The sequence below is a fragment of the Ambystoma mexicanum genome, chromosome 10 (assembly GCF_040938575.1).
Source record: "Ambystoma mexicanum isolate Mex_15411 chromosome 10, UKY_AmexF1_1, whole genome shotgun sequence".
Lineage (NCBI taxonomy): Eukaryota > Metazoa > Chordata > Amphibia > Caudata > Ambystomatidae > Ambystoma > Ambystoma mexicanum.
This window is the reverse complement of record NC_090932.1, coordinates 416,434,821-416,461,657: the sequence shown is the minus strand read 5'-3', so window position 1 is coordinate 416,461,657 and position 26,837 is coordinate 416,434,821. Positions and strand designations below refer to the sequence as shown.

Here is a 26,837-nt window from a genome sequence, read left to right as displayed (position 1 = left end):
ATTGAATGTTGTGTAAATGTTACCCCTGAAGAATTTCCTTGTCAATAGTGTGTAAGTGTGTAAGGAATGAAACATGTCGGGTACGGTATGGATGTGGTATGAAAGTAAGCATGAGTTTTAGGAAGAATAAGTGAAAGGTTTTTACGGACTGGGTTGCTTGTCTCGACGATAGGGGTGAGCAACTTGTAGATCCAGGTTAAGAGATGAATTTTGTTAATTGTTAAATGGTCAACTGTTACATGAGATTAAATGTACACAACGCTATTGCATGGCAATGGTGCAGATATTGTGATTTGCATACTATCAGAAATACTCCTTTTTTTAAAAAGATTAAAAAATTGGAACTGTGAAGATAAAAGAAAAAAGTTTTTTACTGTTGAAATATGAAAAATAAAATACTATTTTTTGATACAATGTGGTGTAGTATGAGAATTTAATGGCTACTAACCTCATACAGTAAGGTTCAACCAAATATGGACTTCGGGAAGCAAGGGACCGAGTGAACATTGTGTATTGTTTAAGAGTTCTGTTTATAGAGGGCTGTTCACTATCGGTCATAAGAAATATTACCTCTAGTCTCTCTTAAGTTTGTGAGCCGGCCGGCTCACCACTTAGCATGTTTGATTGACAGCTAGGCTGAGTGAATGGGGGTGTGCTGCATAAAAGCAGGGCTTTGGGGACTGGAACTTCAGAAGTCGCCACAGGACCTAAAGAATCCGAAGAGGGAGAAGCTGAGCCGACCTGCAACGACGACACCATCGGTGGAGCCCTGCTGAACCGTCTCACCACTTTTCCCGACGACAGAGATCTTCATTCCGAAGAGTCTTCTTCCTTTGACTGGTGGAGATAACCAGTTTGCCCGCCTTTTCGCCTTCCCGGATCATCTCGTGGCCGCCTTGCCTGTGCCAAGCAACCCGGCAACCGGGATACCATGATTTACCACTACTGCGAATAAAAGGGTAGTACCTTTTAGCCGGAGAACTCCACGGCTGGTTTCTTCCCTGGCAGTGCAACGACCTTCAGCTTTCCTCCACGTCGAGATCTTCTCTTCCTCTGGACGCCGCCGCGACTTGCACCTGCTGCCAGGAACAATTGCCCCCGCTGGAGGATCCTCTCCATTTTAAAAAGGTACTGTGTCCGCCTAGCCTCCCTTGCAACGGTCTGTACGGGGTGTCTATTAAATCCTCGACTTACTACCTGGGCTGACCCTAGGCTGGCTAACTGAACTTTTCTGAGCTGAACCAATTCCTTTTTGAACTCTCTTCAAGACTTTTTCAAGCCTATTAAACTGTGATCTTGGGCGCATTGGTGCTCTGCTCTCTCCAAGAGGGAGCCTGGCCTCTGAACCTTTTGCTCACAAGTAGACTTTGACTTTCCTGCCTTGCTGGGTGCTTCTAAAGTATTAGTGTTGTGTACTTTTCCAATTCCTGCCTTTTCCCTCCCTTTTTTGATAACTTATTGGAGTGCCATCTTCAGTTAAGCGCTCACCTCTGTCTGGAAATAAGAGGTGTTAACCAAGACTTGTCTAATAAGGATTAAGGGATGTATATATATTAATAGTGACTGTTTTGAACTTGCTTACAATAATAGTGCTGGAGTGTTTCTATAAGTGTGTCTTTACATAAATAATTATATACTTTGATACCAAAGCTCTGGTCAGTGTTTGCTTGTGCTACTGTATTTTGGTACCTATCTTGCATACTCTATATACTGTCTAACTCTTCTTGAGAGAAGTCTGGCTTCTCAGCCACAGCTACCAGGTAACTCTGGGTGGTACACACTGCTACCAATTGGGTTTACTGGCAACACCTGTAGTCTTAAGCCTTTTGCAGTGGTCCCTAAGGAAACTGCACAGGTTTCTGCCTAACAGGCATGTTCCGAAGACGGGACTGTACATCCGGAGCAAAACCCGACTTGCGCAATCACGCAAACCTGCATAAAATGGTGCTCGTAGCCATGGACCGGCTAACATAGTCGGCCATGTCCAACCCAGACTGAAGGGATTCACACATGGCATCCTTGCCATCCTGCACGAGAGCAAGGAACCCATCCCCTTTCTTCCCCCTCGAGAATATTCTCAGCCGCTAGAGAGACGCTATTCCACATAGTGTGTGAAAATCTTGTCACGGTACAAGTGGAGTTGGCCGACTTCAGCGCCATACTCCCACAGAAAACACCTTGCGTGCCCAAACATCGAAGCACTTGTCGTCCCTATCAGGAGGGATGGTAGGGTACGCCACCTGCCTCGAGATGGCCGTAGCCGCCTGAACCACCCAACTCTCAGGAGTGGGGTGAGTGGATAGGTAGCTGGGGTCGCTACTGGAAGGGTGGTATTTTTTAGTTAACGACTTGTTAACCGCCTAAAGAGACTCCGGGATCTGCCAAGCAGCCGCCACACTTTTTTGCAAAGTCAAATGAAAAGGCAACACTGGGTCAGTGGACGGACCTTGATCGAAAATATCAGTCAAGTCATCCTGAACAAAAGCATCCGGAGGACTAGACCAACCAAGATACTCAGTAACCCTAGCCATCAGTCTCCTATAAGAGGATTCAGCAGGGGACACAGGTTCAGGCCTGCCAAACTTCACCTCAGGAGATGTGTCTAAGCCACTGGCATCATGTAGTGATTGACATAACTCTTCCAACTGACTGTCCCCGGAAAAGACAGGAGCCACATCAGGCTCAACAGGGTCAAACTCCTAATCTTCTCATCCAGAGGAAGAAAGAACTCCTGCCCAGGGACAGAAGTGGGTCTGGATTCGCCAACAGGCTTCACAGACTGACTTCCTTGAAGGATCCACAGTACCAGGGACCTCCATCTGCAAATTCCGGCCAAATGGCCCAGAGGATGTCGACAACGGCGCCGAGGGCTGGAGAGAAGGCAAAGCACCAACCACCGTATCCGACAGACACAGCGTCGACTGAGTCGACGCCGACCTCGAGCCCTTACCAGATTTCTGCGGTTTCGCCGGGGACGAAGACCGAGACATGGACCTAGCACGTCTCTGGAGATCAACCTGAACCTTGTCCGAACAGGACCTCAACAGTTCCCGATGTGTATCGCGCCGAGGACCTGGGCCCGAAGGCGCGCAAGCATCGGACCGAGACCAATCCCTGCCGGCTTCTTCCAAAGGCGCGGACGGAACTGTGCCCTGGGATTGAAAAATTGCCAGCATTTGCTCCCTGAAGGCCTCCCATTCCTCAGGAGTCTAGGATTTAGTGGGACAAACCACTTCCTCGTGGTGCCATCATCTGACGATGACGGCGAAGGCGACCGGTGACGCCGCTTCCGGGAGTGCCTAGACGAGGACGACGTGTGGCGGGTACCACTCTGGGATCGAGATCCTGGGACTCCTTCTGACAAGGAGAATCACCCCTCAAATCGTCAGTGGACATCCATGTCACAGCTTTTCGGGACTTACTGGGTTTAGTACCCAGACCTACCTGTAACTTCCCCTTACTCTCCGGCAAGGCCTTAGCAGTCAGCGACTGGCATTTCGAACATTCGTCGGTGTCATGACTCTCGCCCAGACACCACAAACAAATGCGGTGTGGGTCTGTAATCGACATCTTAGACTTACAGTCCCGGCAAGTCTTAAAGCCAGACCGCGGAGTCGGAGGGGTAGACGAAGAAGACATTCACGAAGAATACATGAGGCGTGCCGAGTTCTCGAAGCAAACACGTTTGCTGAAAATACAGAACTGAGGCTACAGGTGCCATGCATCCTATTTATAAAATCCGGTAACCTCCCCCTCGATGGAAGCCTTTGAGGGACATCGACCCAACGCATTACACTCTGCTGAAAAATCTCCAAAGTAGCACAGCTGTGGACATTAAATGTCAAAGATGTGGAATACGTTGGAGGACACAAACCATTTGAACAACAGTTACAGCTAACTTGTTCCTTCTCCAGCACGGGGTCTGGCATGGATTCACATGCTCATGAATAAAGAATACATAGCAGTACACACATGCACAACCACGAGAGGTGGCAAGGCTCAACATAAGCATCTCTTACCGCCTCACCAGGCTCACCTTCAAGTGAACAGGTTGCGCAGCACTGCTTGGCTGACTCTGGACTCCTCCTGGAATCCCTGTCGATGCAGTAGAATCTTGTGAAGGTGTGCATCGACCTCCATGTAGCAGCCCTGCAGATGTGCAGCACGGGAACACCAGACAGGAACGCTGTAGTTGCAGCGATCACTCTGGTCGAATGGGCTCCCGGATGGCCAGGCAACGGTAGGCTACCAACGGGTGACAATGGGTAATGCAGCCGGAGAGCCACCTGGAAATGGAAGACTTGAAGAGGGCCTTCCCATGGTTCACAGGATCAAAGTTCACAAAATGTTGTGACGTCTTCCGGAAACTTTGTGCAGTCCATGTAGAACTTAAGCACTCTAACCACATCCAGCGAGTGCAAAATCCTCTCAGCCGGCAACAAAGGCGTCGTAAAAAATACAGGCAACACCAAGGACTCGTTTAGATGAAAGTCCGACGGCACCTTGGGCATGAAGGAGGGGTGCTTCCTCGGCGCCACCCTCGTGTCGGGAAAAATCGAATAAGGTGGCTTACAGGACAGGGCCTGAATCTCGCCCACTCGTCGTGCAGAGGTGATGGCCACGAGGAACGCTGTCTTCCACGACAAGAACTTCAATGGAACTGTCTGCATAGGTTCAAGAGGGCCCATAAGCATAGTCAGTACAACATGAGTTCCCACACCAGGGCCGGAGCCTTCACCGGCGGGAACGAACAAAACAGTCCTTTGACAAACTCCTTAACCAGACAGTGTGACCATAACCACAGTCCTGGAGATCTGATGTAGCGGGAGATAGCCACCAGATGAACTTTGATGGAGGCATGGCCCAGTCCTACTTTGACCAACAGCAGCAAATACGGTAACACCTGCAGAGCCGTGACTCGTAGTGTGTTGATCTTCTGTGTACAGCACCAAACGGCGACCCTCTTCCATTTACGTCCGTAGCATTTAAGAGTAGAGGATGCCCTGGCCTTGGCAAGAACCTCCTTGCAGTCTGCTGGGATATCGTAACCCCCAAACTCTAACGCTGAAGGAGCCAAGCCTTCAGGTACAGCGATCCTGAGTTGCAGTGCAGAATTGCTCCTCCTTCCCTGGAGAGAAGCTCAGCGACCACGGGAAGTTTGAATGGAGGGGACGCTGACATTTCGAGAAGGTCCGGGTACCAGATCATCCTGCACCAGGACCGTCTGAGTTGACTGACTAGTCGAAGAAGCAATGGATGGAACGCATACAGAAACAGGCCGTCCCAGGGAAATGAGAATGCGTCCCCCCACGCTTCCCGGCTGGGGAAACCTGCTGGCGAACCTCCTGCACTTGGTGTTCGCCGCTGTCGCAAATAGATCGATCTGGGGATTGCCTCATCTGCGGAACAGAGTGGTCCTGCCGAAGTTCCCACTCGTGGCAAGAGCGCAGATCCCTGCTGAGGGAGTCAGCGGCAGTGTTCTTCACTCCTGCCAGATGAAAAACGGGACGAGGAACATCCCCTGGGCGACGGCCCAGTGCCGTAGGTCCTGCACTTCTTTGCAGAGCGCCGGAGATCTGTTGACCCCTCGTTTCCTGGTGTAAAAACTTGTGGTGGTGTTGTGCGTGAAGACCACCCACACCACCTTGCCCTTGAGGGATGGAAGAAAAGACTTGAGGGCGCAAAACAAAGCCTGCAGCGCCAACACGTTGATGTGCAAAGATTTCTCCTAAGGTAGCCATAGGCCTCCTGCGTGAAGACTTCCGGTGTGAGCTGCCCATCCTTCCAGGGAGGCGTCCGTCGTGACCGTCTCCTGGTAGGGTGGGATCTGGAAATCCACGCCTCCGGACAGATGTGCACGAACTCCCACCACTGTATCGCACGACGGAAGCTCTCGTCGAGAGTGATCTTGTCCTGGAAGCTTCCCGACGCTTGAACACAACAGGCGTCGAGGAAAACCTGTAGTCGACGCATCCGTAGCCTGCATAACCGGATGATGTAGATGCTTGATGACATCATGCCGAGCAGGGACTGGACAGACCTCACCGTGGCGACCTTCAGAGCCAACAGTCGTCATACCTTGCGCAAGATGTCCCCGCTATCCTCCCCTCCGACGGAGACGCCAGGCACAACACTGTTGAGTCGGTATCCCAGAAACAGCAGGACTTTGCATAGTTCAGAGAGAACCCCAGATCCGTCAGTAAGCGAACAGTCCTCGCTGTGTGGTCGACGGCAATGTACTTTGAACTGGCCCGGATGAGCCAGTCATCCAGATGTGAATCCTCCGCAGTCGCAGCTGCGCCGCCACCGGCGCCAGGCACTTGGTGAAAAACCTTGGCGCCGACTTCAATCCGAAGGGAAGGGCGTGAATTGGTAGTGCTTCCTTTGAAACACGAAGCGCAGAAACTTGCGGTGCCCCTTTTGAATGGGGATGTGCTGAAGAGTGACCATCCAGAATATCTGTGACCTGATGTACTTGTTTAATTGACGGAGATCGAGGTTGGATCTCCAGCCTCCAGTCTTCTTTTTCACGAAGTACCTAGAGTACACTCCGGAGCCTCTTTGGGGCGAGCTCTATCGTGCCTTTTCTTAACATGGTCCGCACCTCCAGGAGCAGCTGAGGGACGTGGTTTTCCTGCCGGGCTACAGGTGGTATTCGGGGACACTTCCATTGAAATTCCAGAGTGTGTCCGTGGGCGGGAGCGTGCGCACCCAATGGTCAGTGGAGATTGTCTTCCACATGCCGACGATGTTCGCCAGCCAGCCTCCCACCGGGATGCACGGGTGGGGCCCCGACGCCACGGTCGGTTCAATCCTGCTTGGACTTCGAAGGGCCGCCTTGGGGACCTTGACGACGACAACGTCCTCCTCCGAAGGCCTTGGAGTGGCCCCTGTTGGTTTCCTGGGCCAAAGAATGGAAGGGTTGACAGTAACTCAAGGAACCCCCACCGAAACCCTTGGAGGAGCCTTGGGACTTGCTGCCTGAGGGCCGAAAGGAAAGCCTAAGTTGTTGAAGAGAGCACAAGGGCTGCACTGTTTCAGAACCGTCTTTATGGCCTATGGTAAAGACTCATCTACAGCCTTCCCGAACAAATTGTCCCTGTCGAAGGGCATACCCAACACCTTCAACTGAACGTCCTGACGAAAGTTGGTGGCCTTGACCCAGCCACGACGGCAAAGGCAAATGCAGTTGCGCATATGGCGGAATCCGATGTCGGCAATGTCTGTGGCCCCTGTGATGGTGTGGTCCGATGCCACTTTGCCTTCCTGCATAATTTCCAGCGCTTCCGACCTCTTGTCATCGTGGAAAGTCCAGGATGGGGGCGATCTTGAACCACAGTGCCCGGTCGTAACATGCTACGATGGCGAGGGCGTTGGCAGCCTTGATGATCGTCGCTGCAGAATAGATGACCCGTCATCCCATTGCATCTAACTTCTTGCCCTCGCTGTACGGAGGGGTGGAGGCTGCCGAGGAAGAAGCGCCCGAGGATGACTTCTTGGACACCACGGACACCACAGAAGCCGGAGACGGTTGGGCCCGCAAGCACTTGGGTGCAGAGTCCGGCACCCTGTACTTCTTCTCAAGGCGATCCCTCTTCGCCAGGGCCGTAGAAGGGTTTTTCATGAGAGCCAAGCCTTCGTCCCAGATGTCATCCAGGAGTGGGACTGAGAGGATGGTCTTTCTCTGCGCCTCGCGGCGCTGATATAGGAAACCCTACTTCTCTTCTGGAGCGAATTGGAAAAGTTCTGGCGCTCTGGAGGTCATCGAGTGGAACGTGCCCATCTCATCCAGCAGGGAAGATCTGGCGGGCGGAGATGGGAAGTCCCCTAGCCCGCCGTTGTCATCCGTGCCTGTGCCTGTCGTCGCTGTGTCAGGTTCCGTCTCATCCCTTGGGGAGGATAGGGGGGCAAATGGTGGCAAGGAGGTGGAGGGTGAACAATTTCTTGGCCAGAGGCTCCCATGTTGCCAGGGGGTCAGCTGTCACCCGCGCCGCAGGTGGGGTCGCCGTTGCGATAGGCATCCTTGTCTGCATCTCCGAGACCAGCGTATGCAATGCCGATAGAATGTCCACGGAGAGGTCTCTAGGAGGTAGCTGAGGTGGGGGAGGTAGCTGAGGTGGGGGTGGGAGCTGATATGTAGGCGGAATAGGCCAATGGGCCACCGGCTGGGATCCCAGGCCCTCGTCGCCTTGCTGCTCTTCCTCGATGGTGTCCTCGCCGGCGTCAACATCGTCATCTCCTTCGTCGGCGCCTTCGTCGTAGGGCCTGCTTCCCACGTTTTCCTCCTCCTGGATGCCTTGCAGACCGGTGTGGTCCTCCTAAGAGGAGATATCCGTACCCTGGAGGGCCACTGCACCCCCCAACCCCCTTCTTCGCCTTCAGAGTGGAAGGCCTCCGGGAGATGACCGGCATCTTCTTCCCTGTGGTTTTCTCTAAGGGCTGGAACGCAGCCTCCCTCCTGGGAGGAAGGGACACCCTCGCCTTTGGGGTTGCGGCCTGCGAAGCCTCGGCAGACTTCGCAAGCTGCCACCCCGGTGTACCTGGGCCTTCATGGTCAGGGCCGGCACCTTGTCCTGCTTGGTCTTCTCCTTAAGGAGGGAGGGTCTGTGCCCAGATCCCATTTGGCCTTGGGACGGACTTGGACTTCTCCTCGAGCTTGCCCGGATGATCAGACTTCCTCTTGGCGGATGATCCTGAACGTTGACTGGCGACAGTGGCTGGAGACGTTGCTCGCGCCCTGGCCGCAGTGGAGCCTGTCGCAACGGCGCTCCTGATGGCTGTGGACTTGCAGTGCTTAGCCTTTTGTTGGACCCCCGCCAAAGGTCTTAGAAGCCTGCTCAGACTTCTTGGAGCTGGGAAAGGCGTGCTGCTAGGACCCACCCAGAGCAGGGGCCTTGGCCTGTAGCCACTCGTTCAACCGCCTGTGCCGATCCATCATTGTGCGAGGGGCCATCTCCTGGAAAAACGCACAATCTTCCTCCCTGTGCGTGGGGTACAGACACTTGGAAAGCTTGTCGTCCGAGAAGACATTCCACGAGCCGCAGCTGGAGCAAATCTTGAACAGGAGAGTCATCCTCCGACATGGGCCAAGCAGAGTAGTCCTGAAGAATCTTCTGGAAGCCTCCACGAAGAAACGCAACGAAATTCGCCCTTGAGAGGCGCTGTAGAAACCGAAAAACTGGTCCCTGTAAATCGGAAGGTTGATCGATGGAGCACAAGGCTCGATTGACCGAAAAATAGAGTAAAAACTCCCAAAATGTGAACGTCTGGTAATAATCCAAAGATGGCTGCCAGAGGAGGGGCTTAGGTAAAGGGCAGTCATTGGCTGGGGGCAGTATGATCCAGAGCTCAGTGATTGGTTGTTAGGAGAAAGACAGTTCAGAAGTGAAACTGAAACTGATTTTTTCTTTACTGAGGATTCCCAGCATGGCGACTGGGAATATTCATGAGCATGTGAATCCATGCCAGGCCCCATGATGGAGGACTGCCATGACCACAACCTATGACGATAGTCGGTATTGCCCCTGGAGCACCATTTCTTAATGTGCAGCCTACGCAAAAGTCTAAGGTCCTGACCTCTAACACACCCATGTCCCACTTTGGAGTGGGACCAAAATAAAACCTTGTTTCTAAGTGAGTGTCTGGTGTCGGTCCTCTGATTTAACTACATTAGTGATGACAATGTTCCTACCATCCGTAGCAAGCGTTCCCTGAGAATCAGATATCGCTGGCATCCTTGACTACTTAGATGACTATCCTTGCCATGAGTAGGCATAGAAGAACTGGATGAGGGGTTTGCCATGTTTTCAGACTGATTAAAAAGGTACAAGAACCTCTCCCGCACGTTAGAAGAGCTGGCATCAAGGTAGATTAAATTAGATTGAGGAACACTGGTTGGCATACTGGTGTTCATAAAGTCGGTTTGACAAACCTTACCCTTGAATGCAAATCCAATAAGTCACGTTGGCATGTTCACCCTATCCTGGGGGGCAGGTAACAAACTCATCAAGAGAGTCCACCCATGCACAGACATCCCAGTTTGTTTTGCTTTGATTCAGGTCCTCCATCATTTTCTCCTTCATATTTTTCCAAATTACGGACTCTCTAGGCCCCCCAAGCAACCCATTATTTCCCGTGTAGGACCGTGACATGGCTTCAGCAATCCCCAGGGCCATACTTTTCAAAGGGTATTGTCGCCTCCCACGCAGCTGATGATATTTGGACATGAATTACACCTTGACTCAAAACATACATCAGGAAAACTAACTTGAGTTTTCTCCACAGCAACTTCTTTCAACTCTACTATAGGGTTTGTCACTGGGACATCCAAGTTAGCGCACCCAACTTCCTCAGTTGAATCCATGCTCTCTTTGTGGAGATGAGATCTCCTAAGGTCACTCTTTGCTAAGACCTCTGACACCCGATGATTAGCCTGAACTATGCCCCTGGGAGAGCTACCAACTACAACATCAATAAACTGAGGGGCAGCCCTAACCTCAGTTAACTCTTGCTTCTTTTTTGGCACATCTTGGTAACGGGAATATTAACGGCCTTAAGACAGACTAAAAATTCAACAGGACAGGCCTTCTGTGTCAGTTTAGACAGGCTAACACGTTTGACCCAAGGTATAAGTGGACCTCAGGAGCTAACTTCAGGAATTCACAAGACCTGTGCAATACCTTGAAAAGTTAAGGAGTGCAGGGCCCCGGACTCCTCACCTATCCTCAGCGCCTCTCTCCTCACCCCACACTGAGTGTAGCAGCCTCTCCATGACCCAGGGAACAGAAGCACAGATCCCGGAGGTCCAAACGGGATACAAACGCCAAATAGTCAGCAGGGATCAATGTGCGTTGAGCCGCGCCTACCTAGCTTGCAGCTTCCAGGATTATAGAAGGGCACCTGGAGGCTTAGGAGGCGGCGTGCTGTCAGTAGTCAAGCCGCACTGCAGAAGCAGTCTCTTTCGAAGCAGTGAGGATTCCGAATCGCAGACCCCTCCCACAACGAGGACAATTGCTGTCCCCAAGACAAATGTCTCCTCTGTAAAGCCACGTAATTGAACCACCTATGTGTCACCTAACCCTACGACCAAACTTAGCAGAGCGATAGTGGCTTGCACAGGTGATCGATATTTGTACATAAAGTCCGCAAATTGGCCACAAAACGAGGGAAGCTCTTGTGAACAAGTGCACCCACTTGATTCGGGCTGTGCAGGGCTGCCTATTTGTAACACAGCAAGTGATTCTGGGATGTACTAGATTGCCCTAACGGGGGTAGCGCCTAGGACCCTGTTTGCATCAATTTTAGGGTGCCAAGTGTGGCAAAAAGTATCGCGTTTTGTCAGATGTCACCCCCACAGCTAACAGCTTGATCAAAGCCAGAGGCCATCCTGGGGAAATTGTAGATACCTTCTTGACAATAGGCTCCATTGGTTGGTGCTTTCTGGTGCAAACAGTCCCCTGGGGAAAAGGACATGGGCCAACCCCTCTTAGACTTAACTCCTGTGTCAAGTTAGTTGCCTAGTCCCAGCCATGCAAAGAAGTCCTTCCTGGGAATTCAGGACCACTTGGGACATAACTTGGATTGGGGGAATTGTATATGACGTAATTATAATATGCATGAAATGTATGAGTTATCAATTTATATGCATCATGATGTACTTTTATCGCCCCAGGCCAAGATAAAGTTATTGATGACACGGCCTATAGTAGTGGCAAAATAAGAGTAGATTTGAAGAGTGTTTTGAAACTAGTGTTAAAATAAAAAAAGTGGGTTATCGTGATGGCACTCATTCTTTGGTTTACAAACCAACCTCTTAAATAAATTAGAACCCATTTATAAAATTCCAGAACTACTCTTGAAAAACATAACCACTGTCGATGTCCTTGCCATTTCATTTGTCCGGTATTTAGATTATTGAATGAGGCATTTTCAAAAAATCTACAAAGACTACAGTAAAATTGTTGGGAACTAATTGGCAACAATATTATTAAGGGTGTTCCTTGTAGGACATCATGCCGTTGTAACAAAAGTTTTAGAAATTACAGATAAGAGCTATATTTAATTCTTTATACTGTTTATCGGAAAGGGGAATTCAGAGACCAGTTTACAGAAGGTACGTATAATAATTGAAACTACCATTCCTACTGGAACTAGTTCTAGCAATTCCAAAAAATGGTCACATATTAAGAGAGTAAAACATTTAAAAAAAATAAAAAATCTGCGCCAAGAGATGAAATTACAGGATGCACGGGAAACTTTAGGAAGTAGAAACATGGATTCAAATTGTATTTTAATAAAATAAACCCAGAAGAAATGAGATTTATAGGATGAAATGTTTAATCTCAAGTATATTACTGAGTGACTGCAACCAAACTACCCTCTGATCAAGCAATGGATTTAGTGGGATCATCCTGGATTCACTTCTGCGTGTACTTCTTTATTATTCCACACTTAAAAGTGCAGATTAACTAAATCGAGAAGACCTATTACCATAAATCAATGAAAGTGATACTATTTGCAATATTCCTAGACATTGCAAAAGTGTTTATTTGAAAGAGGACAGAAAACGAAGAATGAACGGTTCAAATAGAGACAGTAAGCTAGAGACAAGGCAGGTGGGGACACAAGCTAAGAAAAAGGGGAGGCATAAAGCACAAAAGAAAGCAATTTCTACACCAGAGAAGAACAGATATAGATCAAGGGAAGGACAGGTAAAAGAAAGAAGGCAGCTGCCAAAATGCAAAAGAGTAACTAGGGGTGGAAGGGGGTGGCGGGGGAGATGGGGCGGTCTGTCTAACTGTCAAGACAGCCTCAGGGTGGAAGTCAAAGAACCAGGTGTTTATGATAGCAAACAAGGTTTGTAAATTAGCACATACAGAGGAGTAGGAGCCCCATTCGGAGAGCTCTGTTGAAACAGATAGGAGCAAACCCAGCAACTCACCGGATGAACATACTGAATGGGGAAAAAGGTGATTAAATATCTTACCAGCAGCAGCATTCAAGAAGTTTACTACTTCAATTCTGTCAAAGTAGATCATGACTCCTCCACTAGCAAACAGGAGAGAGAATATCTTTTAGTTCAGAATGCAGTTTCGCTACAAGTCAGTCAAACAGAACATTTTCAAATAATTAAAAATAAAAATTGTTCCAGCATGAGAGGATGCACTCTTTAATTCTCATTAGAACCATAATCATCAATGAACAGGTCTAATTTCACCAGTGTTAACAGGTTTTCTTCATTTTACCAAAGGATTACAATTCAGTTTGTCTCATCACAACATGAAATCACCTTTGTTAGAACTTTTCAAATAAAGGACTATCCTTCTTTGAGTTATGAGATAGGCAGGAGGGGCACTAAAGAGACTCAACTATTCTGCAATTAAAAGGAAGAGTTAAGGGACAGCAATTCAAACAAAAATGGTAAGGGCAGATGTTTGCCTGTTAAGCTAGCACGCGTTTACCCAAGGTTTTGGCATAAGGCGTTGCAAGGAAATGAGGCTTATGTAATCAAATTACGCTCTTCTGGGATTGAATACATCTGCATCCAACTCAACCAGCCTTACCCCTCTTAAAGACCAGTGAAAAATCATGCATTGTTAGGACAGTTTTCTCAAGTCCAACTAAGGCCTTCATATAGGCATACGTGAGGCAGTACAAAACACTTAGTATAAGGCAGTACCACCTCAGAAGATTTGGTAGCATAGACAGAGCAGCCAGGCTCATTTTTGGAGGGAAAGAGGGATATAGCTTGGTACAAAGAAATTGTAGCATACACATCTGAAACACTATGTGTTGTAAAAATAAAGGGTTTATTAAAATACAAGTAGGCCAAGATAAATCTTGGGAAAGTCTAGTACTATTACATATCATTTAAACACAATTATAAAAACCAGCGCAATACTAATGGTATACAAACCAAAGTATAACCTAATGAAAAATAGCAGTCAGTAGTTCAAGTTAAGTCAAACCTATAACACATTCAGAATGGCATTCAGCTATTCTTGGGGAGTAGAACCACAGTAGTTAGACTTTTAGAATACCATAAGTAATTAAATGGCAGCAGACCGCATTGGTCTGAATATACAGTGTTATTCAGTTACAGAATCACTTAATTAGACCAACACTTGTTACAAGTCTATCTTGCAACATATTTAACTTTCTTCTTTCAAGAATGGATACATTTACAAACCAGTGTTAGTTTTAAAAACACAGTAGAGCCCTTTAATAAAAGCACAACGAATTAATACAGTTTACAGGAGCTATTCAAGGTCAGAATAACCTATTGGTGTTTAAACGATTACACTATTTCTAAGAATAGGAATAAACAGTTTAACTAATTAAACGTTTCAGAAGTGTGTTATACAAGCCTAGGGTAGGAACTTGTATACTTTTAAAGGACTTCAGCAATTCATAGGTAAGTATTAACTACTAGACTGTTTTAGAAATGCTTTAGGCAGATCAGGAAAAGCAAAACCCGAGTACACTTTAAGAAGCGCACACAGTTATTCAAGGTATGTAAACCCTTTTGGTAAGCTTTTACGCTCATTCAGTTAAGAATAATAAAACAGTACCAGCAAAATTACTTTTAAGAAGTGTGGAACACTATTCAAAGTAAGCAACCTTTATACTGTTTAAAGGAGCAACCAGCAACATAAAAGATAAGTAATAACTTTGACACTTTTTTACCCATTCTATTTCAGAGATACAGTTAACAACACTAACTCATTTACAAGTAGGTACTTTTAGACCGGTTATATTTTCAAAACAGAAGCCTTATCTTTCAAAGTCATTCCCTAGTCTGCAGCATGAGTTTCCTCTGAGGCAGAAGAGGGGCCCTTAGTGGTCTAGGAGCGAGCTGTCAGCAGGTCAGGATAGGGTTCAGTTGCAGGAAAGTCAGAGTTCCAGAGGATATCTTCAACAAGTAAGTATTAGCTTTAGAGTTAGTTAAAAGTGTTCAGGGACTTCACAGAAGGCTCCCTTATATGCGTTACAGCTTTAGGCCTGGGCCAATGGTATGGACAAACTCCCAACCACACAGATCTCCCACTCAGCCCCACAGGATTCACACAAGACTTAAGGAAAGTATTACCCAAGCCAACACAGTACCTTCGGAGTAAAGAAGAGCTTCTGGGTGGATGCCTTCTGGATGCAGCAGCACAGGACGCAGTCCCTGGATTCTTGGTCCGGAGTCTGAAGAAATGGACGCTGGATGGGAACTTGCAGCGGCAGTTGCCAGAGGAGGCTGCCAGCAAAGGATTCTTCCCGGGTTTCTTGCGGCTCTGTGGATTTGCCACCTTTTTACAGGAACCAAATGAAGGACGAATATCGATGGTCAAATTATCTTCTCTCTCTCGGTCCTGCAGTCTGGTGAGGGGACTTCAGGGATTCGGATCGTGTCTCTGGAGGCCCAGCAGGAGTACAAAGTTTTAGTGAGGTTCAGACTTCAAAGACCATTCACTGCACTCAGGCTCGAGGTCCCTGGGTATTGGTGGTTTGCAGCCCAGCTGGATCGCAGCATGTCGAGGGATGGCTCAAAATGCAGGTCTTCGCGAGTCTAGTGGATCTCACGAGCCATCTCACCAGCCTCTGGGTATGAGTAGTCTCATTTGAGCCCCCAGGTCGATTGGAAGGAAGGGATGCATCAGGCTCCGGTTACACAGCAGGCTCTCTGGTCGCTGGAAATGGCAAAAAAAAAGACTTATTTTCTTCAGCGTCCTCTTGGATTCAGCTCCAGTGGTCGACTGGCAGCTTCCAGAATCAGAGTATTTATCAGGAACTACAGCACAACATCTGCAAACACTGCCTGCAGTTTCCAGAAAGGGATGGTCTGGCTGTCCAATCGGGACGGCCAGCCCCACCAACCCCCCCAGTGGAAACTGGTTCCTTTCAGGCAAGGGAAAAGACAAACGGCTGCAGAGTTTTGGACTCCTCTCGCTTCCTGCTTCTCACACTCTCTGGAGCCTCTGCGGGAAATACAAAAAGACTCCTGCAGAAGACTACCTCGGAAACAACAAACAAACAAGAAATGGCAACAAGAAAAAAGAAGGAGCCCAACATTCTAGCAGAAAGATGGCCCTCCTGTGCATTACAGAAGCTGATTTGACAGCCTGCGAGTAATATGACTGAAAAGTCATTTAGGTAAAACCACAGCCACCAGCCATTCAAGTTAACTTGCAAATGTAAAAAATAAATAGAAAAAGAAATTTTACCAGGTAAGTAAGAAAGGGGATACATTGTATTCTCCCCATCCCCTCCTGAACACTCGACATAAGGTGGGGTGTGCTGGCTCACTAAAATAAATGTAAAGGGGATGGGAATACCACTTTACTTCTTGGAAACAGTAGTTCACCCAAGAAATGAGAGAATTAAAAAAGGGAAGCCCAAGGGGCAACCCAGCCTAAGCCGAAACGTTATAGAAACTAACTCCAATCACACGATGGAGACTTCAAAAGATCACCCATAAAAAGTGCAAAAGACTAGGTGAGGTGGAAAAAACATTTCCACTCACCTAGGAATAAGGGATAAAAAGTCCAGCAAAAAGTCTTTGGGTTGACGCAGGTCAGGAAGATTCATCACTGAAATGAAAATCTTACCGAACATGCATTATAAAAAGGTGCCTGTGAAAAATGTCTCACAAGCAGTTTAAGAGTTTTGATTGTCATTTTGTGGGCCCTCATGGCTGTTCCTCTATCGTCTGGTGTAGCACATCCATCCTAACCGAGGTGTCTGACCTCCAATAGGTTAGTAGATACAGAAGGAGGGCCCCTACAGTTTATTTCCATTTTCTGCTACTGGTGAGCTCTAAAAGTTCTCTGGTACTTCCCAACTTTACCTACACTGTCGTGCTGTACTGGGATTTGTGCCTTACAAATACCTGGTTTGGTTTAGGCTCCGTCCAACACATTCAATCTCACCCTCTCCCTCTGCTACCATTTTCACTTACCCACTCATTCCTCCAAATCCACTGTCCCTTCGATCTTCTCACTCCTTTGAGGTATTGCCGCCACCCTTGCAGGTTTCTCTTCCTTCCCATGCACCACTACTCCCTCCAAACTACTCAAACGCCCTCCTTTCATTCATTATCATAACACATCAGTCTTTCTTGTGCTACCTTTCCAAACACACCTGTCACACATCCCACCCACTCACACAGAAGTACTATTTTCACTTTGAGTCAATACCACACCTGCTACAGAAATCACCTCCTGTCTGCCACTCCTTCCACCCTACCTCCTGCTCGTCACTGTGGGGAGCTAAGCCCCGTCAACTTTTTTGACATTGTTCTGGGTCTCTACAATTTAAGTTCTATTGATAAGGGTGGCTACTGCTCCTTTTTTGGTCACCAGTGGTTCAGGGGGCTCTTGTGTAGTTGTCCGGTGTGGCAGGGGCAACTCTGCATAGTTCCCTTTTCTGCAGAGTAGGGAGGTGGCTTCCCATTCTGTGGCCTCTCTCCCAGTCTAGGCTCTCTACAGTGTCTAGTGTGCATCTTGTGAGGTCATAGCTTATTTCTTCTCAGCAGATGCCCTTCAATCTGTGGCCAATCGCTGCTGTGGTCTTTCAGCGATTCTGCTCTCATCTTTGGAGTTATGTCCAGATGGGATTTCTTGATTGCTGGCTTGAGTGTGGTTTCTAAAAGCAACAGAAGGACACTGGCAAATATCTGACATTGGAGGTAAGACTCAAAATGACCATGGGCTGCACAGAAATATGCTGGCGGTAAAAAGGGGACGGCGCGAACTAGGGCACTTAACTGCCACAATCTACTCAGGGGTAAGAGTGGCTTTGAACTTCTCCCTGGTAGGCTTCCCAACCCCAGCCGAGAGGGTTACCATCCCCTCTTGACAAGGAAAGATTATGGGCCTTGTCACACACCTCTGTCTCTCCCGGCTCACTGAATGGCTAAGAGTAGCGTGAGAAACAAATCCACATTGGCTTGTTTGGTTCCAATCTGGTGTTCTATTGTGAACAAAAATGGCTGTAGGAACCACCGCAGGACGCTTGGATTGGTATTTTTATTCCTGGCCATCCAAACTAGTGGAGCATGATCTGTCAGTAATTAACAATTAACATTTTCGCCCAGTGAGAACATAGGCTGCACACTGGCCATTTGATGACAACGGCTTCAAGTTCAATTATAGGACAATTCAGCTCTATAAACTGGAGCCTTGGGCTGATGTATATTATGAGTTTCTCTTATCCATTTTCAGCTTGCATAATACAGCACCCGGACCTCCAGTTAAAGCATCATTTTGCAAAAGGAATTCTTTAGGGAAGTCTGGCATTATGAGAATCAGATTTTTAGTTAAGGCCTTGTGGGCTTTGTCCTGCCACTTGACAATGTTGGGATGTTCCTTCTTTAGTAAGTTGGGGGACCTGCAGTTTGAAAACTTCGGTAGGACCCAACGATAATAACCTACTAATCCTACCAAGGCCAGTATGTCCTTTGCGATAGGCCTCATCCATGCTGGGCATCCTTGACATTGGCTCTTTGTGGGTATACTGTGCCATTTCCCATGTGGATACCCAAGTATTTTACAGATGACTGGTCTAGAGGACACTTAAGAGGGGTTGGAGGTCAGGCAAGCTCATCTCAGCTTTCAGACGGCTGTGATGTGCTGCAGATGTACTTCTCAGCTTGAGCATTAGACCACATTATCCAGATACACCCTGGCACAGGTGAGACATGGGGCTAGCATGTGGTACATCAGCAATTTGAATGTGGCGGGTGCCCCATGTAGTACAAAGAGTAGTACTGTGAAGTTAAACAGACCCACTGGGGTAGAGAAGGAAGTCTTGTTTTAGCCTCCTCATCCAGAGGTACCTGCCAGCAACGCTATGCTAGATAATGCACAGAAATGATATTCACTGGCTCCAGTCGCTCGGCCAACTCTTCAATTCTGGCATGTGGTTCAACACCCGAAACTCTTTGCAAAACCTCCATGTATAGTCCTGCACAGAGCATCACCTGGCTTAGTGGCAAATGCGCAGTTGAGAAAAGATCTGGTTGGTGTGTAGACAATGCATGTGGCAAAATTGTGTTTCTTTATTGAGGACGGCAGAAGCGTGGGGGCTGGGTGGCAGAGGGATGTCCTGGGAGTAGGGTGGAGCAGTAATCAACTTTAATGAGAACTAAAGTGGCGATAAGAGTTTGGCATGTTAATGGTTGGGGTGAAGGCGTTTCTTCCAGATATTTAGACGGTCAGTGGGAGTTTGATGTCCAAGAGGCACCCACAGTTGCAAGGCGAGGGCGATTAAGTGAAGAATAGCACGCCTGATTCACGTCCTCATCCAACGTGCCAGCCCAGACTACACTGTGGATGTCACGTAGGCTAAATCCGAATAAATCGTCACTTCCTTCTCCCTGCTGTGCTCCAAGGCCACTAATTCTGCTGCTTGTGCTGAATAATGGGACAGCAGATGTGTGCTCGTCACTACCTTGCTTGTCTCGTCTCTCAATCTCACAACTGCTGTCCCAGTATGCCTTTCCCCAGTCGTTTGATCAATGGTTGACGACCCGTCAATATAAAGTAAGTCTCCCCCCTCATGTCCTGTACCTTGCGAGTTATTGAATTCTTTTACGTTTGCTGTGCATTCGTGTATATTGTCCCCAAGACGTCGGTGATAACGGTTGCCGGGTTGACCAGTCTGCATCTCACTAACTTCAGAGCCAGGTTTGATAATAACACCTTGTACCCCGAAGCTCTCTGTGTTGTCAATGTTCTCTTCAGTCTTTCCAGTATTGCAAAGAGCATGATCCACATAGAGTGGTGCTGCATCCCATGGTAATACTCACTGACTTGTCCACTGCGAAAGCGGCTGCAGCAAATGCCTGTTCTCATGGATGGCGTCCTCATGACTGGGTCTTATTTCCCACTGTAGTAGGCAGAGGCTTGTGTCCCATGCTCGTCTTCTATCACTACTGCGGTCATAACTACTCCATCAGAGTTTGAGAATAGGAAAAATTCCTCGTGGGTTTTGCTGTCGTGCGTATTGCTTCTGTCCTTTCTGGTGTTACTCTTCTGCCATTTTGGGATATCATCTGTCCAATGTACAACACTCCTGTCTGGCAAAACTGTAGCTTGGCTTGGTCAACCTTGTACCCTTTTTCTGCTAATACTGCCAACATGTGTACCGAGTCATTTCTACACTGTTCCTCTGCCTTGATGCAAATCAATATGTCATCTACGTAATGTATAACTGTGCTCTCCATCTGTACACTGTCTAGGTCCATTTGGAGTACCCTATTGAATATAGAAGGTGATTCACAGTAGCAGTGAGGCAGTCTTGTATGTTTCCACTTCTTAATTCTATATAGAAATTAAGCCAAGTCCTGCGTGTCTGGGTGTAGTGGTATAGAGAAGAATGCATTCTTCAAATCTATGACCATGAAGTAGGCAGCTTCCGTGGGGATGCTACACAGAATTGTCGCCGGATTCGGAACTAAAGGAAATTCTGCTTCTACAATGTGTTTAAGAGGGCACATGCCCTGTATAAAATACCATGACCCCCCGGTCGCCTTTTTGACAGGGTACACAGACGTGCTGCATGGTGATTCTGATGGCACTAGGATACCCTGCTTCACTAGTGCTGCAATGATCTCATAGATGCCTTAAGTCTGCCTCTCTCGAAAGGGCATACTGCCTCACTCATGGTAAAATGGCTCCTGGCTTTAGCTTCATCTTAACTGCTCGTATCCTGGTCAGAAGCCCACATCATAGTGACTTGTGGTTGATAAGATGCTGGGGCCCTTTGCCGAGTCATCTTCGAGAAAGGTCGGCGGTGCCTTCAGCACCATCGCCATTCTCTGTGGTACCTCTCTGTAATGTATCCTCACCCAATATGTGATGCTCATTTCGAACACCATCTTGTGGTCTGATCTGTTGTCTTTGAATAGTTCTTCGTCTGTAACTGTAGTCAACCTGTATGATTCTGCCGCAGCGATCACTGCTCGCCATTGGTCGCTCTGTGTCGTCTGTCCCATGCACTGCTATCCAGTCATCCCCCCCACTATTACTGCCTCTAATTCTAGTGGCACTATTGTCCCTTACTTCTCATCTACATGGTACTTCTTGCCTGGATAAGTACTAGTTTGGAATGCGCCACATTTTCCCGAATCCTTGGGAGCCATGCTATTATTTCAGTCGCACGAAACAGCTCCTCGTCTACTGGCACCTCCCCCTCTGTACCTTCTGTCCACAATATGCTTGAATGATCTCCCTCACGTTTAGAAGGTGTATCCCTGGTGTGGAACACACTATCCCCTTGTCAATGAATGAAATGGTCATGTTAAGTCTGCTCATGATAGCTCTCCCCAGTATGTTTACAGATGTCTGTCAAGGATACAGTAGGGGCAAAGCAAAGTCGTGTTCCCCTATGGAAAGTGCAATATCTTCTGTAAAAGGAACCACTTCTGTTGCCCCAGAGGACCCTTGAGCACTCCTGGCATCGCCTGACATACTAGATTTCCCTTCCCGGATGCAGGATTTAGTCGCCCCCGTCTCTACAAGAGAGGAAAAAGTTTTGTCACCTATCGTCACCCATATGCATGGTTCCTCCGCCGGGTTTAAATCGATAGGAAGGAAGACATCAAGTCCGTCTGTGGGCTGTCCTATTGAGGGTATAATGACATTCCAGTTCCTAAGAAGGGGTTGCCCCCACTACAGTTTCCATATTGGAGTCGTCATGAGGTCCATGTGTGCCACTGTCCCATCGTTTGGTTGTGTGCTGTTCTGCATCTGCAGTATTTGCTGTGCCGTATATGCACGTTATGGGTTACCTTGCATGCTTCATAGGCAGTTGCAATTGTGGTGCTGGTCTCTTGGGCTCGTGTGTCAGCGGGAATGCGTTCTGTGTCCACCCTTCTTGTTGTGTCTGGTCCTGGGCATAGAACTGGTTTTGTTCTCCTCGATATGCTGGTTGGTATTGCATTCTACCATTTTGTTGCATCCATCCTCTGCTTCTGCATACCCTCGAGATATGCCCTAGGTGTCCACACACCCAGCACTGGGGTGGTTCTCTCATTTGTCACCCATACCACCCCAGAAAACCATTCCGGCCTTGCTGCCTTTGCTGCCCATACCCTCGAAACCCAAACCGGAAATCCCCCTTTGTTCTGTTGCATCTGAGGCTCGTACCCGCATCCCCTTGGTGGCCCACCTCTTCCTCGGAACCCATGTTGCGCATGCCGCCGCCCCATGAACCCACCTCCCGTGGGCGGCGGTGCGTAAAGCGTCTGCGGTGGCCCTTGTTCTCCCGTGCTTGTTAATACTGCCCCGTCCATGGCGTATTTAGATAGCTTCTTCTGTGCCAACTTCGCCTCCTCCTTTCTTTTCCTGCACTTTTTCCTTGCATTAGCCTACAGTAGTGTAATATTGTACATTGTGTTTCTGACCACGATTTTGCTTCCATCCCCACCAGCTTCTTCAGTTGCCTTTGCACCTGTTCGGGCACCCCCATGCATAGTATATGAAAAATAATGCCACTTTTACACCACGGTTCTCGCGTTTCAAAGGCACCAGATCTCTTGAATAGTCTGAATATAGTGTAAGAGTGTCTTCATCTTCCCCCATTGTGTGCCATAATCGCACTAATGTCCGACGTGTCTGGGTATTGTGTCCGTAGAGCTTGCCATACGGCCGCTCCTAAGTTAGCGAATGGCGCACCATTGTGCGCAGTGTCCTGGGTGGTTACTCCTGGGTACCCCGTCCTTTTTTTCCATACATCATCAGCAGGTTTGCCACCAACAGCCCCTTTACGTATCCCACTGCCAATTTATGTCCTGCTGTCACGCTTCTATCTGCGCTTCTCCCGATTGATGCCCGAATCGCCCCTTTCCCTCATCCTCACTTACCCCTACGTTCCCGTCCGATTCGGTGCCTGCCACATAACGGTCAATATCGTCCATGAAGCTTAGCCTCCTTGAGGTTCTGTCTTCGCTTAGCTTCCCCTCAAAGTCTATCATGTTCTCGCTGTCCCCCCTCCCAGGGAACTCTGCGTCTGTCCTGTCCGATGGTGTAGCAGTCGTGTCATGTGTGCCGCTGCGGTCTTGCTCCGTTTGCCCATCTCCTCCCACCTTGTCATCTATCGTGCCCATTCCCCACTTTACTCCATGTACCTTATTGCATGCTTCTCCTCCTCCTCCTCCTCCTCCTTACATTTGCACTCTCTTGCAAGCCGCTCTCGTTCCCACTTTCTCCTTTCCCTTCTTACTAAAACTTGCTTTTCCTTCTAGTCTTCCTCTCGTCGTCCAACTCTTCGAGCTCCCTCATCTCTCGCCGCTTTTCCTCTTCTTCCCTTTGCTGGTCTCTTTGCACTCTCTCGCTTTCATCCTTTTCTTCCCTCTCTTGCCTTTCCATTTCCTCCATCATCTCTTCCCATTCTCGCGCTTTGCTGCTCCCCTTATGGCCCACTACTTCTTTACTCACCACTTCCGGTTCTCCCATTGTAGTATCTGCCCTCCTACCCACTCGTTCGATACTATGCCCTTTAGCCCCTCCTTGGGGATAGTCTGGGTCTCGCTGTGTGCTCCTTTCCCACCATCTGTCAGTCCAACCTCTTTCTGCCCCTGCTCCTTGGTATATGGAGGTTGAAATATGGGATTTGTTTACCCGTCCACTGCCTTTAGCTCCCGTATAGGGTATACCCCTCCGCTCCTGCTGCAGCCCCTTCTTTCTTGTGCTCAGGATGAGGTGGGGGAGCGGGGACCGAGGGCGCTGTGCCCGGTGTCTCCTGCTGGCTCAGCATCCATTGACGCCTCGTTACTTCCTTTACATGTAAAGAATGTATATGATGTAATTACTGTATATAACACATGACACCAACAAACTGTAATCTGTAACCAAGCTCCAAGTATTCTTGTTATTCTGCGCGCCCAGCTACCCAAGGTTTTTTCTGGCGCCCTATACATAAACAAAGAAACTTTCGCCTCGTCCTCCTGGAGCATCTTCCAGAGTTCAAATATCGCCATGAGATTGGTCAGCTTCTTCCCCTTATAGGTGTCTTGTATGTGTGTCTGTAATGGTTGCTGCACATTTCTGGAGACAACTTCTGCATTGTAGCCATGGCTTAGTCAATTTACCTTCTGTGCTTTTCGTCCATTCCATGCTAGATTTACATATCTTGTCCTTATATTGCAAAAGGGCCTTACATAGGTGATATAGGGGCATATCCCCCACCCCAGCACTTGCCCTGATACATTGCTTTATACTTACTTGACCTCAAGTCGAGGCTTTCGATACTTATACAAGCACAAAAAAATACTTTCAATTCAGTTTTCTTAATTTCACAAGTTCCAGGTCTCATCAATTCTTCCCGAGCCTGTTACGCTCAGCAGTGTATAGCGATGCCGAGAAAGTGCTTCTTAAGGGCCGCACAAGCTTGGAATATCGAACGAGAGTATGCTAGCCTGGGGTCCTTGCTCCCCTTCCCGTGGTATGGATTCTGTTGCCCTGCTGCGAGGAGCTCACCTGGTGTATTGGTGTGTGAGCACTCTGTCCTGCTACGTCCAGTTGCATCGAGCAGGGGCGCTTGATGGACGAGGACCGAGTTTCTGCACTGGTCCGTGGTTAGGTGGCAATATTTTAGTTTAGTTTCGGTCTCCTGTATAGTCCTGCCACTGATTGGCTTTCATGTAGCAATGTTCGTTCTGTTTTGTATTGCCTGCTCTTGTCTTACCCCGTGCTTGCTCTTTCTCTTGCAGGAGTGGCGATGCGGACCCGTGGAGCTGCTGCGGTCAAGGCGACTGCTGGATCGGCAAAGAAGAACGGGACCCGCACCCGCTTGTGGATGGTAAGTTGTCTCGCTGGGGGCGCGCATGCTGAAGATGCAGCGCGGTCTTCTCAGAAATATCCTAACCTTGCCTTGTTCTTCTCTTGCAGCGGTCGGAGATGCCAGAAAAAGGTAACTGCAGAGCGATGCCAGAAAGGAATGATGCAGATTCCGAAGGTGATTATCAGCAAGAGGACCATAGAAGAAATAAGTCTGGAGCAGGATCGCCGGACCAAAGGCGAGTGTCAGGAGGTTCACGCGGCGGTGAGCGTCTCGTTGCATCAGAGTGCAAAATAACGCAAAGCACAAGCCTCGTGAACAGAGCAGCTTATATAGCTGGGCTTCGGTGCCCAGCCCATCAGCCTGGCACACACAGCCACACCTAGTAACCTGCACGTGGGACTGGCCCATGGATAACCGGTCCCAAATTGGAATAAAGTAGTCCCTCTTACTTCTGCAAAAGAGCCTGGCACTGGGTCCCCTGTTTAGATTTGCCCTTAGAGGGCATACATGAGCCAATTTAGGGTAGTAACTCACGGCACCCACTACCTGTGGGTGCGGCACATGTGTCCTTGGACCAGTGGTCATGACAGAGCCTCTCTGGCTCCCAACCAACCTTCCAGGCATGCTCCATGCACCGCCCTCCTAAAACTCTCTGCCACCTCAGGCACACCCGCCAATCTTGTGCATGCGCCTTCCAGGTGCATTTTCTTCAATATGCCCAAGCTACTGTAGGGCTCAAGGTAGTACTTACCTCAAGCCGATTTTTCACTCCTGTGTGACTGGAGTGAGATACCAGGTGTTTGGGTGTTCACCCATACCCACTGACCAGGCCTAAAACTTGTTCACCCATATGGAGTCTGTTCCAATGTCCATATTAACTTTTTATTCCACTAAAGACTTCTACTTAAAAGTAACAAAAAACATTGCATTTTCTGCTGCTGCGGAAGTCTTTGCACCGTCAGTCCCCCCGACTTTAAAGAACAATGAACTAGTTAGGGAACGGACTGCTAAAGTATTAGACTCATTGAAAAGTATTACAAAGTAGTAGATTGCTGTTGCTAGTATGAATAACCCTTTTTCCTTAAAACAGAACATTATCAGAGTGACTTTATTAAGTGCATTGATGTCTAGCTGAACTGTGTTCATTGCTGTTACAAGCCACTACTATTTAAGCATTTACCTGAACAAGCGTTGCTTACATTTTCCATTGTGTGTTAGTCTAAATAATAGTTACTTTGCCTTGTGTTTATTAAACGCACATTTATATTTTACTAGAACTACAAGTATGGGAGAGGTTTTTTGGGCTAATGTTTTTTACGGGTTTGCTGTACTGACCTAGAGCTCACATCCTCCTCATAAGATAAGCCTGGCTGTTGTGCCATTCTACCAAACCTTTGGGTATTACAGACTTCTGTTTATTTATTGTTTGTTTACTTGATAAAGCGCACCAAACCCGCGGGTAGCTGGGCGCAACCATTACAAGTATACTTAAAGCTTAGTTACAAGGTAGATGGGTACATACAGGAAATAACAGGCACATAAATTACAAAGATACTAGTGGTCGCATATGGGTATTCCAAGATTACAGTCGGGTGGTACAATAGTAACAGATACATTGAGCACGGCAAGGCCTAGCAGGCATTAGGTGGCAGGTGCAGTCAAGGTAGAAGTACAGGAAACAGATAAGTTAAGGGGTCAGTAGGTCGGCAGTTTTAGGCATCGTTGGTTCGTACCCAGGTGAGGACTTTCCGTCTGAATCTGTAGTAAGGTTGGTCTGTTCTGAGATCTGCAGGGAGTGCATTCCAAGATTGAGCAGCTATAACCGGGAAGCTAGAGCCGCCAGCTGTGGTATGTTTAAATCTGGAGACCTCTAAAGTGTGGGCGTTGGCAGATCACATGGGGCGGGCAGTGATTCTCTTGTTTATTCTATCTGCAAGGTACGGTGGCACTATATTGTTCAGGCATTTGGACGTGAGAGAAAGAGTTTTAAGGAGCATCCTGTCATGGATCTTAAGCCAGTGTACATCTCTTCTGAATGTAGAAATGTGATCTCTGTTTGGGATATTTAG

The 26,837-nt window shown here is 48.2% G+C and overlaps 1 protein-coding gene across 1 annotated transcript in view; it reads right to left on the bottom strand.

The window, feature by feature from the left end:
* Positions 1-26,837, bottom strand: part of ERLIN2 (ER lipid raft associated 2) — a 574,625-nt gene that overhangs the window by 462,349 nt on the left and 85,439 nt on the right. Inside the window, exon 5 of the mRNA XM_069617980.1 lies at positions 12,986-13,047. Within this exon, the coding sequence (XP_069474081.1) occupies positions 12,986-13,047 (62 nt within the window). The remainder of the gene's footprint in view (positions 1-12,985; positions 13,048-26,837) is intronic.